At 40.7% G+C, this 14181-nt stretch overlaps 1 protein-coding gene across 13 annotated transcripts in view; it reads right to left on the bottom strand.

Annotated features, from left to right (window-relative positions):
• Positions 1-14181, bottom strand: part of LOC110976030 (talin-1-like) — an 82080-nt gene that overhangs the window by 54916 nt on the left and 12983 nt on the right. For all 13 annotated transcript variants that reach the window (XM_087140400.1, XM_087140401.1, XM_087140402.1 and 10 more), the window contains exons 5-15: positions 7414-7468; positions 6913-7004; positions 6288-6366; positions 5703-5845; positions 5087-5214; positions 4446-4509; positions 3817-3921; positions 3372-3461; positions 2187-2354; positions 592-760; positions 40-125 (exon numbers count right to left, since the gene is read on the bottom strand). In XM_087140400.1, the coding sequence (XP_086996526.1) occupies positions 40-125; positions 592-760; positions 2187-2354; positions 3372-3461; positions 3817-3921; positions 4446-4509; positions 5087-5214; positions 5703-5845; positions 6288-6366; positions 6913-7004; positions 7414-7468 (1179 nt within the window). The remainder of the gene's footprint in view (positions 1-39; positions 126-591; positions 761-2186; positions 2355-3371; positions 3462-3816; positions 3922-4445; positions 4510-5086; positions 5215-5702; positions 5846-6287; positions 6367-6912; positions 7005-7413; positions 7469-14181) is intronic.

Genomic DNA, 14181 nt, shown 5'->3' with positions numbered 1-14181 from the left:
TCTCCGTCTCCCTCCCCTCCCCCGTGTTGTATAAATTACCACGGGTGCAGTGTGCGCCATGTTGGCTTGGCCTTTGGTGACCGCGTGCTGCGGGGGCTGCATCTCTCCTGTGGTGTAAGTGCCGGCTATGGAGACAGAAGCAAAGAGCTCAGTTTTCATAAAACTGTCACTGCAAACTACAAGCAAGCTTTAAATTCGAGCAAAACAAAAAATCATTTTAACATTCCACAAGAGCCTTTCCTCAGAAAGAAAACTTATTTCATAGGCCCCCCCTTATTATGCGGTAGCAGGATTCCAGTTGATTCAGCAGGTTTGGCATGTTTTGGACATTGTTTTATACCAAATAAAAACTTTTTTATTTTGCGAATACACAGGTCTGACCGGAAATCAGAGACTTTTTTTGGCATTAACTTGTTTCTCAACCAAAATGACATTTTACATGGACAGCAATAGACCTCGGAAATATTAACAGCACTGAAAGTCCTCTGAGGTTATTGACTCCTCAAACACTCTAATCGTCAAACCTAGCTGGCCTACAGCTCCCACTATTACCAGTGGTAGGTAGAGACATGATGGTTCCAATCAGCCTACCTGAGCCACCAGCCCTCATGACAGCAGGCAGGGCCACAGAGCCCTCTGATGCGTGGCCTGGCCGGTTAGTCTGGTGCTGCAGGAAGGTCGCCTTGGCCGGTGACACGCTGTCTTCCAGGAGGGTGGCCTCCTCGTCCCCTTCCAAGCCGATGCGGTCTTTGCCTTTTTGCTGACGGACAAAGACGAAAGCAACTTTAGATAGCCATCATCTCCTAACCACTGCATGTTCTGTACGTGTAGTTTTTACCTGTGCACATTTGCCTTCTTATGCATGCATTAAGTTAAGTCTGCATCTGCTTCTATGTGTGTCAGCCAATGTGTGAGCATACTCCCGTAGAGATTTATGCGCAGTGCAGGAAGAAGATGATGATGATGAAGGTCCTTGTTAAAGGGACACTGACGACATGTCTTGACCTACACTTCTTACTTTACATCACTTTTCAGCCGCTTTCAAATTATGTCTGTAACTTACAGAGGTTGTGCATGGCAGCCAGCTTGCTGGTAATTACCTTTGTAATGGAGGGATCTAGCACAAAAGGTCTACTCATGTGTGTCCCAGTGGAACAGCTCTTACAGGAAAAAAGGTTACCATGCACAAGCTCTATGACATGGAATTGGTACCATTTAAGCAGTTACACCTCTAGCACCTTCACATGAAAGAGCACGATGACAGAAATTTCTGAAACCTTCAAGAAATTGTTAAATACATGTATGCGTGAATATGGGTAATACCAGAAATTAGGGGTCCATAGTTTTTGTGCATCCCTGTCACATCTGATATGATGTTGTAAGTTCAGAACACATTTTCTAATTTCCAACAGTGATGAATTCATGCAAATTACCTGCCAAACATGTAGTAATAGTTTGAATCGATTCCGGTGATATTTCCATGTCAAATAACAAAGACCAGATGTAACAGGGACACGAAAATGTCACAGTTTGCACCCCTAATTTCTGGAATTACCCATATCTATAATAAGCCCTAATGAGCCCAACCTGGGATGTGATTCAGTGATACCAAGCACGTACATATACATGTATTTGACTCATCTCACACATGATAGACTATTGACCATGGCTGTGTAATGTCACACCCCTACAAATTTTGGCATTGGCTGGGTTTTCTGAACTTAAGTCCAACTTGTATAAGCACAATAGGGTAACGACACAGAACTTGTTTACAGTCAACTGACAACACTGAATTCAGTTTTAAAATACATGTACATTGCCTGTGAAACATTAAACAATACGCTAAGCAAAAACGTAATACCACCGTAAGAAAGCTACATCTTTGCCAATATCTGAAGCTCAACAAACCTGTGGTCAAAGTCACTCAGTAAAGGCAACGGCACCTTTCATTTAAGCCTCACTCCCCAGCGTCTTTTACTAGGCAGTCAACAAAATCCATCAAAATCCAACACTCCTTGGGCAAACCACATTTCTTGCAAGATGGACTCTGTCGATGGACCTCTAACACAAAGCTTACACGCAAGCAGTGCTTCAGGGCTCAAGGACCAAGCCCGTCATAATCCCAAAAAAAAAAGAACTGGATTTTGGGGTGGTTAGGGTTAAAGTGGCCACAGAATGAAACTGACCTTCTTGAGAATGATGTCAATATAGCCTGCGATAAGTGCGCCGATGGCCTCCCCTTCTTTGGTCTGTACCGAGTAGTAGGACTCAGAGTAGTCACCAAAGTCCAGGGTGAAACTGTTCGGGGAAGCAGCCCAACGACGTACTGTTGTCAACGGCCAGGTTTTCATGATCTGAGGACAGGAAGGGGAAAAGCAGAGCAAAGTTTGACCGAGAGATCTACACAAAGCAACGTGGTTCAACGCCGTTACTGGGTATTTCTCTGTACTGCCACAATCTAAAATGATTTAGAGTTGAGTAAGATTTGCCACTGTGCACAGAAAAGGCTACCATGAAGTAGAAGTTTGCGGGTACACAAAGTGGAATCAATTTCTTCTCTCAAGTTCGAGCTACCCAAGCACTTGTAAAAAAAAAGAAATACTCATTACAAGTTAACTTGGGTGGGACCGGAACTCACGGCCTTAACCTTCTCGTACTAGTAAGAGGGAAATCATGGGTCCGATTGAGAACTGATTTCCCTGGGGCAGAAATTACTCAAATAGGTCACTTCAAACATCACGTCAACCTCCTTTACTTCAATTTGTAAGCTTCAAAATGAATTTATCCAGGTGAACACTTGCACCATTTGCTTGAAACACACACATTTGACAAAATATAACAATGTAATGACTGTGAATCTTGAATTAATCATAAAACTGGTGAAACTCTTTCATATACCAGAGGTATTTTTGTTGTCGTGGGCCGGGCAGTTACGTACTAACAATTAAAGTTTGGTAGATGATCGGCTATGTGACATACACTATACTAACATACATGTATTCACAAATTATGTGAGACCTGAAAGTTTCCTTTTTAAAAGTAAATCAGAAGCAAAAGCAACAGACTAAATTACTAAAGCCAAATGAGCACCAGCTGCTTTCTGAACACTGCCAGGATCTATACAGGGTTTGCATGGCTGCCATCTTGCAGGCCAGTGCTTTTTTCTACAGTGTGTGCACAATGGAAGTTTCCCTGTAGAACAAAAGAACTGCCCTACAAGATGGCTACCATAGAAAGCCTCTACAGGTCTTTATTAGATTCATCATAGCACACAGCGCAGGGAGGAAACCTGTGAATGAAGAATGAATGGTTCTGAGGATTCAAACTGCCTTCATATCAAATAGGAAGGCGAGAACATCAGCTCAACTTACTTCCTTGGTCCTCTCATCCACACGAAGCACACTCTCCTTGGTGATGCCTAGCAACCGGGGGACCAACTTATTTTTACCCTTCATCTTTTCCTGCAATGGAAAAGGGGAGAAAAAGCTGAACATGAGGTTCAAATCTCAACAGCACAAACGTACATTGCAAAGTTATTAAAGGAACCCAACACTCACTAACAGAAGGGTCTTTACCTTGTCCATATTGACCCATTTACATTTTATCTACGACCATGCGACAATGGGCAATTTTGGCGACTGAGAAATTGGAGTCATGGAGTCTGTAGTACAAGGAAGAAAACGGACACGCTCTGCAGGAATGTGAAGGGATTTGGTTTGGAGTTTGCGGCCATCTAACAGCTTTGTGAAGTCCCAATTTCTTCTGCTATTCAGAAACATGCCACTCTCTTATCAACGACTTCACTTCCTGACTTACTTTCACGAGGAAGAAGGTGATGCCGTAAGTCTTGAGTGAGCGACACAGCTGGGTATAACGCACCTTGGAGTCTAGCTCACTGACTCCAATCAGCTTAGCATGTTCCTGTGAGGGAAATGTTGCAGCATGTTTATTTCCTTCAGTTGAAAATCACTGGTCTGGTTGTGACTGTGCACAATCATTAAATTCCTCAAACCAATGCCAGATGAAAACAATCTCTGTTTGAGCTAAATTTAATCACTCAAAGAAAAAAATGAAAATGGCTATCTCAATACAACCAGATTATCTGCACTATCCACTTCTGTGCCTGCAATCTAGGGATTGCGCCTGATATTTTTCCAATGGTTCCTTGCCATATTAAAAAGCTATCACCGAGAACCAACTGCAAAGGGTCTATTGCTATTCAGTCACTATCTAGACTTACTAATCAATGTATTGATTATTTGGTTGCATTTTTCTGTTTGATAAATCAAAACCCATTTTGTGAAAATGCAAACCGGTAAGATTAATATACATGTACTTCAACCAAACTTCACAAGTCTTCACAAGCTCCCAACAAGCTTGTAATCAGTGGCTTGCCTCTTTTCGAAAAAAAAAGAAGAAAAAATCAACCAAACTGATCTACTTACTCCAAAGATCCTCTTTTCTGCGCCCTTCAATTTCACGTACTCTTTAGGGAGAAAGTCTTTCAGACTGTGGAGCAGGAAAAGAATATTCAAGTCTTCATAGTAAACACTGTGTTACATACACACCTATAGATCATGCTCATGCACACCTACAGGTCACAAAATGTCCTTACTGAATGAACTGCATGGGCACATGCGGCAGTTTTCCTTCCAAAAGGGCACACGGCCAGCATTTTTATTTGCCCACTGCAAAAACAGAACACTTGTCCTGGCTGAATCGCAAAATGAGGCTACAAAAGCACTAATGAGATAGTTGACTTAGGAATTGTTGAGATGTTCTACTCAATGCTTTTATCATGTGCAGTAGCCCTTCCACTTTGGCAACCAAGAGCCTTTGCATTTGCATCCACTTTTGCATCTACAATCCATTTGCTGGCCCAGTTCTGTCTCTATCAACATCGTGATTTTGCTCTAAATTGCATGTATCGGTCGTATTCTGCTTCTCCGCATTATGCAACTTGTTGTAAAGCTGAAAAGTCAACCTAACAGAGCATACACGTACGTGAAGTAACTTGTTGTTTCTAAATGCAGGCATGTTTTTTTGCTACTTGGTCAATTTCTAATCTTGGTATGTTTGAGCTTACTCAAGGAAGCCTATCTTGTGTCTTGACGGATCATGGTCGCCATAGTGAATCTGCATCTGGGTACCAGCCAGATGGAGAGCTTCCTCGTAGGAGCAAGGATGGGTGCCGTTGATGATGGCGTCTCGAGACTAGAACAGCAAAAGGAAGTATATAATCAGGACACAAAGTACAAACAAACTACAGGCTAATTGGTTTGTCCAGTCATTTAAACAAGCACAGGTAAATACATGTTCCCCCTGCACACTAGAAGGAACATTTCCATAGGTATGTGTATATTTCCATAAACTATACTAAGAAAAATGCAGCTCATATAAATGTTGTCTCCCTTAACTTAAAAAAAAAAAAGGCTCTCTTTTCCATGGAGTTAAAAACGTGAGAAGCCATGACATCTTATTTTGAGCAGGACCAATGCCTTTGAGAGACCTTCAGCTGAAATAAAATATCACACCCTGTAACTTATCAATTCCATGAAAAAGAAATTAAAAAGTACTAAAAACCTCCATTTTTTTTTTTGTCAAACAACTTCAAGCATGAGAATCTTCCGACTCATGAGGACCAGTATCACCTACCGTTAGAATATGACTTAATTTGCATGAGGTGTAAATCATTGATTTACCTGCACGTAGAGCAAGTTGAGTTGAACGGGATCCCTTTTATCGACATTCTGATCAGAGTAGAAGTATTTTCGGCGGAAGACGAGCATTTCAAACTCCTCCACGCCCTGCTCCCTCAGTGTCCTTGTGTGATCAAGCCAGTTCACTGCGCGACAGGAGGACAGCAGCCAATTTATGTAATACATTATGTTTTCAAGATTTGGGAGCATATTTTCTGAAGCGTCACTTAGGGATCAGTGTCAAGAGCCATGAAACAATATTCATAACTGTGAATGGGGATATCTTTTCACACTTTTTCTCTTCCGAGGGAATTCACTTTCATTTCTCGAGACGTGAAAAACCTTTCCCAGAGTGGAGAAAGATTTTTTTACAGATTTTCCCACTAGTGGGAAATTGTGAGTTTGTGAGTTTTCACAAAACTTCCCGTCCCAATTCAAAGTGTTAGCTTTCAATTGCTTTGCATCATCACCCCTCATTCTTGGAGGCTGACATCACGATAGTTCCAGAAACTCTCTTCAATCCAAAAAAGATGGCTTTCCAAATGCCCCTGAGGACTTTGACCTACTGCTGGCACATTCCTGACTTACTCTCATCATCTGTATGCAGTTTCTTTTTCAGGGTTTCCATCTTTTTCTCATCACGGAGTATAGATGACGAGCCCTTTTCCTGAAAATTGTAGACAGAAAAAAGGAAGTTTCATTTTCCGGCAGATTTATGTCTTGTGTTTTGAATAATGTCCCTCACATTACTCACTGCTGCCTGTATCTGCTAAAATAGTAAAACAGATCAAAATGGATGGGAAAAAGTCGAACTACTAAAATAGAATCCTATACTTTTCACCCTTTTGATGCTTGTGAATGACAGACACTGATATGATGCAAATTTAAAATAGTTAGTTTAGGGCTTTAAAGCAAACTAAAAAATAGCGTCCAACTTTCAAAGATCAGTGTATCATTCAATTGCCCAATAAATGTTGACCGAGCACTTAGGATATTTACAGCACGCGGAATATTCATAGTAATTGATTGCGAAAGGAAAGGCGGACAGAAGTGTTTTGAGGGATTGCCAGGCTGACGCCTGAGGGAGACGCCATGCCAACAAACCTAGCAAAGAAGCCTCTTAAGATGACTTCTGGGGCACCCTACAGTGGGCTCCGTGACAACCAGGAGTGCCATCCTCAATGCAAGTGGCACATTGCTAACTTAAACCCACCTTCTTGAGAGTTGATCTGTTAATGGTGCCATCCTTCTTTTCTTCATCCGGTAGATCACGGCAAAGGGAGTACTCGTCATAATTTGTCACACCTGAAAACAAGACAAAGAGTAATTTTTTTAAAAAAGGAGTACGCTTATCATATTCTATCTGTATACAAAATTCACACAAGGTCTTATGAACTAAAAACCCGCATTTGCCGCATACATGTGCAAATTGACATGCAACTTGATGGAGTTTACATGTATATAATCACTGCATAGTCATTAAGGTGTATGCGATAGCCATATACATGTCAACCCACTGACAGGTCTACTCTGAACCACCAGCCTCTAAAACCCTCTCAAATTGAAGTCCACGTAAAAAATCGGCACATTTTAGGCTTCAATGTGACAGAGCTGGGCACTTTAACAAAAAATGCATGTTCCTGTCGAATTCCCGAATTTTTATAGCTGACTTATGGCAGTCATTCCACCAATCAGAAGGCAGGTTTGAACTCACCCAGCCGAGTGCATATGGTGATCAGCATCTGACTGACTGTGTTGCTGTCATCGATCTGGACAGTTGAAAGAAAAGAAACTTGGACATCAAAATGAAATCATCTTGTCATCAAAATGAAATCACTGTAATGTCATCTGCTTCCCTCCCTGTGCTACAAAAATGCCTTTCAGAAGGCAACTATAGATAAGAGTAACGATCCCATGTTAGTACCAAGTACCACAATTAAAATGAAATGCCAGAAGGCAATTATCAGAAAGCACTAATTTCATAACTGCTGGTATCTCTGTACAACGTTTGGTTATCAGACAGCTACAAACAGGGGTGAAGAATGTGGCCTCCAATCAATCCTTGTCAAGTTCTCACATTTACCGCACCTGTACATTAACGAGCCTGCCATTTTATAATTTTAACTTAGCTGTAACACAAAGGACTGGGTACGAAGCATCACAAGACACACCTGCAGTCTGCAAGGATACTACATTTCAGTTGTTTACAAAAAGGTATTCCATTATTATGGTATCTCCCTTTTGACGTTTTACTGTTTCCCCATCCGACATTTTGTCAGAATGCCATATGCTAAAAGAAAGATCCAAACTAACTTGGCAATGTTCACATCTACATGAACAACCTAAGCCTTGGGAGTTACAATTTGCAAAATCCAAAAGGTCTTCCATTAAGCAGGACTGCTACAGGTAACATTGCATTTGTAACGAATGTTCATGTCGAAGCTCTCAATTTAACCAGGATCAATGACAGAGTCATTTTACTTGACTGCATAAAACAATGCATACACCTGTATGATTGGAATTACTCTGTGAAAGGATTCTTTCTGGCAAGCTGTCATTTTGAAGGAAACAATGAAAGAAGGCCATTTCTAATGATGCATCTAAAGCAATCATATTGGAACATAGGCAGATTGTTTTTAAAATCAGGAAGGGGATGCAAGCATTGGTGCACATACAGGTTCGTGAGCAGTTACTACAATTAATCTGTTCAGAGACACTGCTGAGTTGAAATGAGCTGAGTGAGAATGCGTTCGGGATGCTGAATTCGGGCGCAACTCAAACCCGACCAGGCAACTTTTCATTCAAAATCAAGATCCTAGATCTGTGTTTTTAGAATATATAATACTTGCATTCACTGAGCCAAAAAACGTCACCAGGTTAGTTCTTAGGCACCCTTTTTTACATTTTGAGCGATTTTGTTGCCTCCAAAAAAACAGTTTGTTGCCTTAAAAAACACAAAAAACGTAATGCACAAATGACAAATGATAGACTTTATCTTTAAATGAAGCTGAATTTTTGTAGATTGTTTCCTTGACTGTTTCGTCTAACTTTTTAACAGATAAACCCTAACCTCAAAATGCCTCTAAACCACTTTTTTCAGTCCACAGTCACGGGAGAAACCTTGTGCGGGAGTAGGTAAGTCCAGACATCTTCACTTCCTTTGTGGACATCATTTGTTCTCAGGTCTACTGTTACATGTGTAAAAGGAGTGGCTTACTTACAATGTACAGTACATGTACATGTGCACCCACACACACTGGCAGTATGCATGTACATGTAGTTGTGGGGATTTAACCAACCAATTTTCCGAGCCACATACATATACATATCCCATACTTGTACCACTTCTAACATGTCTCATGGTCCCTGGTATACCGTACATGCACAGGCACATGTTCATGTTCATGTGCCTACGCAGATGCAGAACAATGGATCCAACATCAACGCCCACTTCTAAAATGATTAATGAACATTGTGCGTGCACATTATCAAAAATGTATTAAATGCACATCGGAACGCAATACGCAGTGAGGCTCGTTAAACTAGATAGCAGACCACACTAAAAAGCTATTCAATTGAAACTAAAGATTCTTGAGAAAAGTCATGGGCTGACATTCACATGCCAAGGATGATTAAGGCAAAGGAAGCCACGTTGCATTTGTTAAAGTAAAATCAAATGGAACTCAAGCCACAAAAAAAAATTGACTTTTGTTCAAAACCAGCTTGTACATGTACCGGTATTTCAATGCTCATCAGGAATACAGTGTGAAAACATACATCTATAAAAGCCCAAACCTGACATGAAATTAATATCCTTGACACAAAACAATGGTAAATGAACATTGTGCGTGCACATTATCAAAAATACATTAAATGCACATCGGAACACAATACACACTCTTAGTGAGGCTCATTAGACGAGATAAAAGAGATAGCAGACCACACTGAAAATCCATTCAATTGAAACTAAAGATTCTTGAGAAAAGTCGTGGGCTAACATTCACACGCCATGCAGGGATAATTAAGGCAAAGGAAGCCATGTTGCATTTACCAGATAAAACTCAACTGGAACTCTAGCCACAAAAAAACAAATTGAACTTTGTTCAAAACCAGATTGTATATGTATTTCCATGCTCATCAAGAATACAGTGTGAAAATATACATGTACAAAAGGGCAAAACCTGGCACGAAATTAACATCCTTGACGCAAAGCCAGATTAACTTCACTGACTAGTCACAATGTGTCAACTTTATACCGTAATACTGTACATGTGCTGTATCATACATGTATGTACCATTCCGTTGAATCCATGAAGGATACACCTTGCACGAAATAAAAGTGGTCAGGACTAAACTTGCCAAAACAACAACCTGAGACACCTTCTTGTATTGGACAGGAAGACAGATATATAGTGTGACACTGATAACTTTCACAGTACCGTACACCGAGGATGCACAGCATGCTGGATGAAACTTGGAAAGGTGAACCAGGCATGGCCAGGGTTTCAACTGTAAGTTGTCAAAAAATGTTGCCAAACAGCAAATACACTGTACATGTACAATGTACATGTGCACTTGTTATTTTAATGTGTCATACCGAGCACCTGGCCAAAAAAAGTACAAGCATTGTATAAAAAAAAAAACTTGACTTAAAAAATTAATGACCCCTTCCAATAATATGTACAGTGTACGGTCTGCCAGCCAAGGAAGATCCAGAGCCAAGCTTTTCTGGGAGGGCCAAACTTTTTTTGGGGGGGGAGAGATTTTGAAATTTTGGTTCATGTGTCCATTTATGGCCTTTCTGAGGGGTAAAGTTCCATTTTTACAGATTTTTGCATGCTTTTGAAAGGAGGGAAATTAAAAGAGACCAAGAATTTGCCTTTCATCATTTAAAGACAAAATCACTCCCTGGGGGGGGGGCTGCCCCTCGACCCAATTTCCCCTCCGGAGATCCTCCCTTGTTTAGTCAGTCTGCCACTGTGGAGTGTTTTTCCCCTCTCCTCTGGGAAAACCTACATGTACCCACTTACATGTACCGGGTATGTAAATTTCCGTAACTTCAAGGATGTGAGGTCCCACATCCTCACCACTGTCTGACCAGCCTTGGGGGGGGGGGAGGAGCCTACCCACCCACAGCCCACAGCACAGTCCAACTTCTGTGCTGTGTAATGCACCTGTTCAGAAATCTGCACTGGTATTACAGCATTATCGCCACTGTAACATGGTCCAGTAAAGTTACTGGCACCACAGTTACCCACTATTAATAAACTGACTGGTCAATTTCACACAAAACAAAGTAACGGGGCCAGCAAGTTGCCCTCAAATTCAGCATGTTTCTCTGATAGTTTTGCGTTCTGCTTTGTCTTGATTTCTTGGTGTTCATCCACATGGAAGCTCAAACTGGATTGAAAGCACAGAGTGATTGATGCTTTGAAGACAAATCAACATTCATGGTACTGCTAAAACTGACTGTTCCACCCATTCCTGACTGCAAAAGGGAATCACAGCTTTGTAGGAATGTGAAGTTCACTCACCTTACAGCCTGTATGCTGATTCGCGTTCATAGGAAATGTTACTACATGTAGGGGCTGTAACACTTGCCGGAATGTTAAACCATTGGGGGAAACACTGCTAACCTGACTGATCCCGAGGCTTAACTGCATTTTGCGCCATACATGTATGCATCATCTGCTGTGTTATCTCAGAATATGTGAAAATGTGGCAAAAACACAGTGAATGATGAAGATTTGTACATGTATGTACATGTATGGTTTTACCTTTTTCTGGTCTGTTCCATGTTCAGGAGTAAATACACGTACATACTGTACATGTAAATAGGAAATATGCGGTAAATTTCCTCCGTACCTGCGTACAGGAACATAAACCATTTCATGGTCCCCCACATCTGTGCCTGATCACTAGTTATTCTGTGGGAAAGGAAACCAATACAATGTGCACATGCCACAGAGGTCACTGAAAATGAATAGGAAAGAAAAATGGATATGAAAGGTCGGGACAATAATGGCCTAGAGTACACATACAGGTGCATGGGTTTATGCACAAGTGCATACATGTACACGTACATGTACTTACTGGGTACACGTGTAATCCTTCTCTAATTCGACATTTAAATGAAAATAATAAAAAACTGGGGCCAATTTCATAGAGCTGCTTAAGCACAAAATTTGCTTAAGCGCAAAAAAAATTGCTTAAAAAAAACAAAGGTTGCCAGCTTAAAATCTATGTGATTTTCATGCTAACCAAAAGACAGGTGAATACCGTTCCAAAACAATTATACATCACATGGAGATTTGGCTGGTAACCTGATTTGTCAAGCAAGGTTTTTTCATGCTTAAGTAAATTTTGTGCTTAAGCAGCTCCATGAAATTGGCCCCAGGTCTTATAGCACATAATTAACAAAATTACTTCTGGGTAGCAAACCAGCATCTTGAGCTGTGATTTGACATGTTCCAGGGATAGGCTGATATTTGTGTAATGATGTAGTTTATTCTACCTGAGATATACATACATGTACATACACATGTATTTAATGAAATGCTTGTGGATTACATATTGTACATGTATTTGTATATTGGTATAAACCACCTGTGTAGACATATAAATGCATAAACCACCAGATCCTATTCAAAACTACAGGGGTATTTCATGATCTGCGCGGCGCCCGACTAACATCAAAACTATGGGCAAATTCACCCCTCGGTATAGGGAATTTATGCACAGCTGAACTCCAGCCTTAAAATCATATGAATCCATTTTTCAATTGTAAAAAATAAAAATCCTCTACATGTATTTACTGCGTGTGCGTAGATTCAAAAAAATGCGGTTGCAACATCTGAAAAGAATAGATAGCAGTACCGAAGAGCAAAAAAAGTTAAAGTATTTTGGGAGTCAATGTAAATAAATGTAGGCATTGTAAATGCGTTGCGCGTAATGCACACTGAATGTGCGCTGCCATCCATCGTTCACCTATTGTTTGCCCACAGATGTACTTTTCAACATCACAGTTATACGCGCAAGACTGGTGGTCTATGTGTTTATATGTCTGTGGTATGAACTGTCCATTCAGTTTAAATGATCTTTTGAGCAGGAGCGAAGGTGCCTTGCTGGACGGCAATCAGTTTCATACCATGAATACAATACATGTTTGTGAGAACTAAAAGCTTGACGATGATTCGGGATTTCACCGGTAACCAACACAGTTCACATAAGAAAGGAGCCACACTGATAGCTACATGTACATGTACATGTATGCTCCATTGATGCCATGCACATTTGCATGTGCAGACCGACCTCAGTATACTGAACAGACGCACGGGATACTGTACAGAGCAAAACGCAGTGTCTCAGAAAAATGCAGCATATGGGCTCACTTAGTTTGGTGCCTGGCATAGAGTAACTGTCCAGGGAATAAATGACATTATAAATGTCAGCAATACACTTGGGTTGTTTATTTTTCCACATACATGTACATTCTTCCCCCCCCTCCCACACACATTCTATTTCTTTAGTTCTCACTCATTCACAACTTCGCCATACAACCAGAGTTCTATCATCAAGACATATCCCTCACACTCACCTGGAGGTAAACACAGAATTGAAGAAACACTCATCCAAAATTTATTATCCCAGCAAAATCTGCCATTAGGTATCAATACTATCCACCAGCCATTATTAGATGACTCTGTCCTACATCCAGGCCCTCTGCATTCCTGAGTAAACGTTGCTTGTTTGCTCCCGGTAAACATGAAAATCAATCACACCACAGCTGCCTCAGCAGAATAATTAGGGAGACACCAAGAGTACAGGCAGAGTATATGCAGATACAGTAACGTACATTGTACATGTACGTGTGTTGCGAGTGTGTATGATTTACCTTGACAATAATTTCATCTTCGTACCCATCAATCAGATTTGATATCGATAGGGTAATTTACCAGCATCCATGACCAAAAGCGACCAAAGTATTTTACTGAGGTTTTACTTTCACTCAGCAGTACTGTACGTATTTCTCCGCGCCAGGATCAAGCGCTGGTTTAATGTGTTTGTGCAAGCCCATGTATACCAGTCCAAGTGGTTCATTCATGTACAAGTTGCAGACACGTGCAAATGCACTGAAAACGTGTATGCAATAACATTGCTGGGAAAGTTACAGACACAGCACAATAGTATGATGCTCCACGAGCCAATTCAATGATTTGAACAGTGCACTCTGTACATTGTTCATTAGTTTCACATGAAAAAAAATTTCACTTTCTTCTAGATTTAAGAATATAGAAGAGAATAATTTAACAAGTCATTTTGTATCTTTACTCAACGTAGAGATTATTAATTTTTCCCCAATACTTTCACTTGGCTCTTTTTTAATGAGACTTAAGACAGGAACCTGTCTACATGAAGGCAGCTCAGCTACCGTAATCTTGTTTCTCTGGCAAGATGCGATGCCTTATTCAAATTTAATTAA

Source organism: Acanthaster planci, linkage group LG08 (genome assembly GCF_054643075.1).
Source record: "Acanthaster planci isolate LZ-2023a linkage group LG08, COTS_SCS, whole genome shotgun sequence".
Classification (NCBI taxonomy): Eukaryota; Metazoa; Echinodermata; class Asteroidea; order Valvatida; family Acanthasteridae; genus Acanthaster; species Acanthaster planci.
This window is presented reverse-complemented; position numbering and strand designations above follow the sequence as displayed.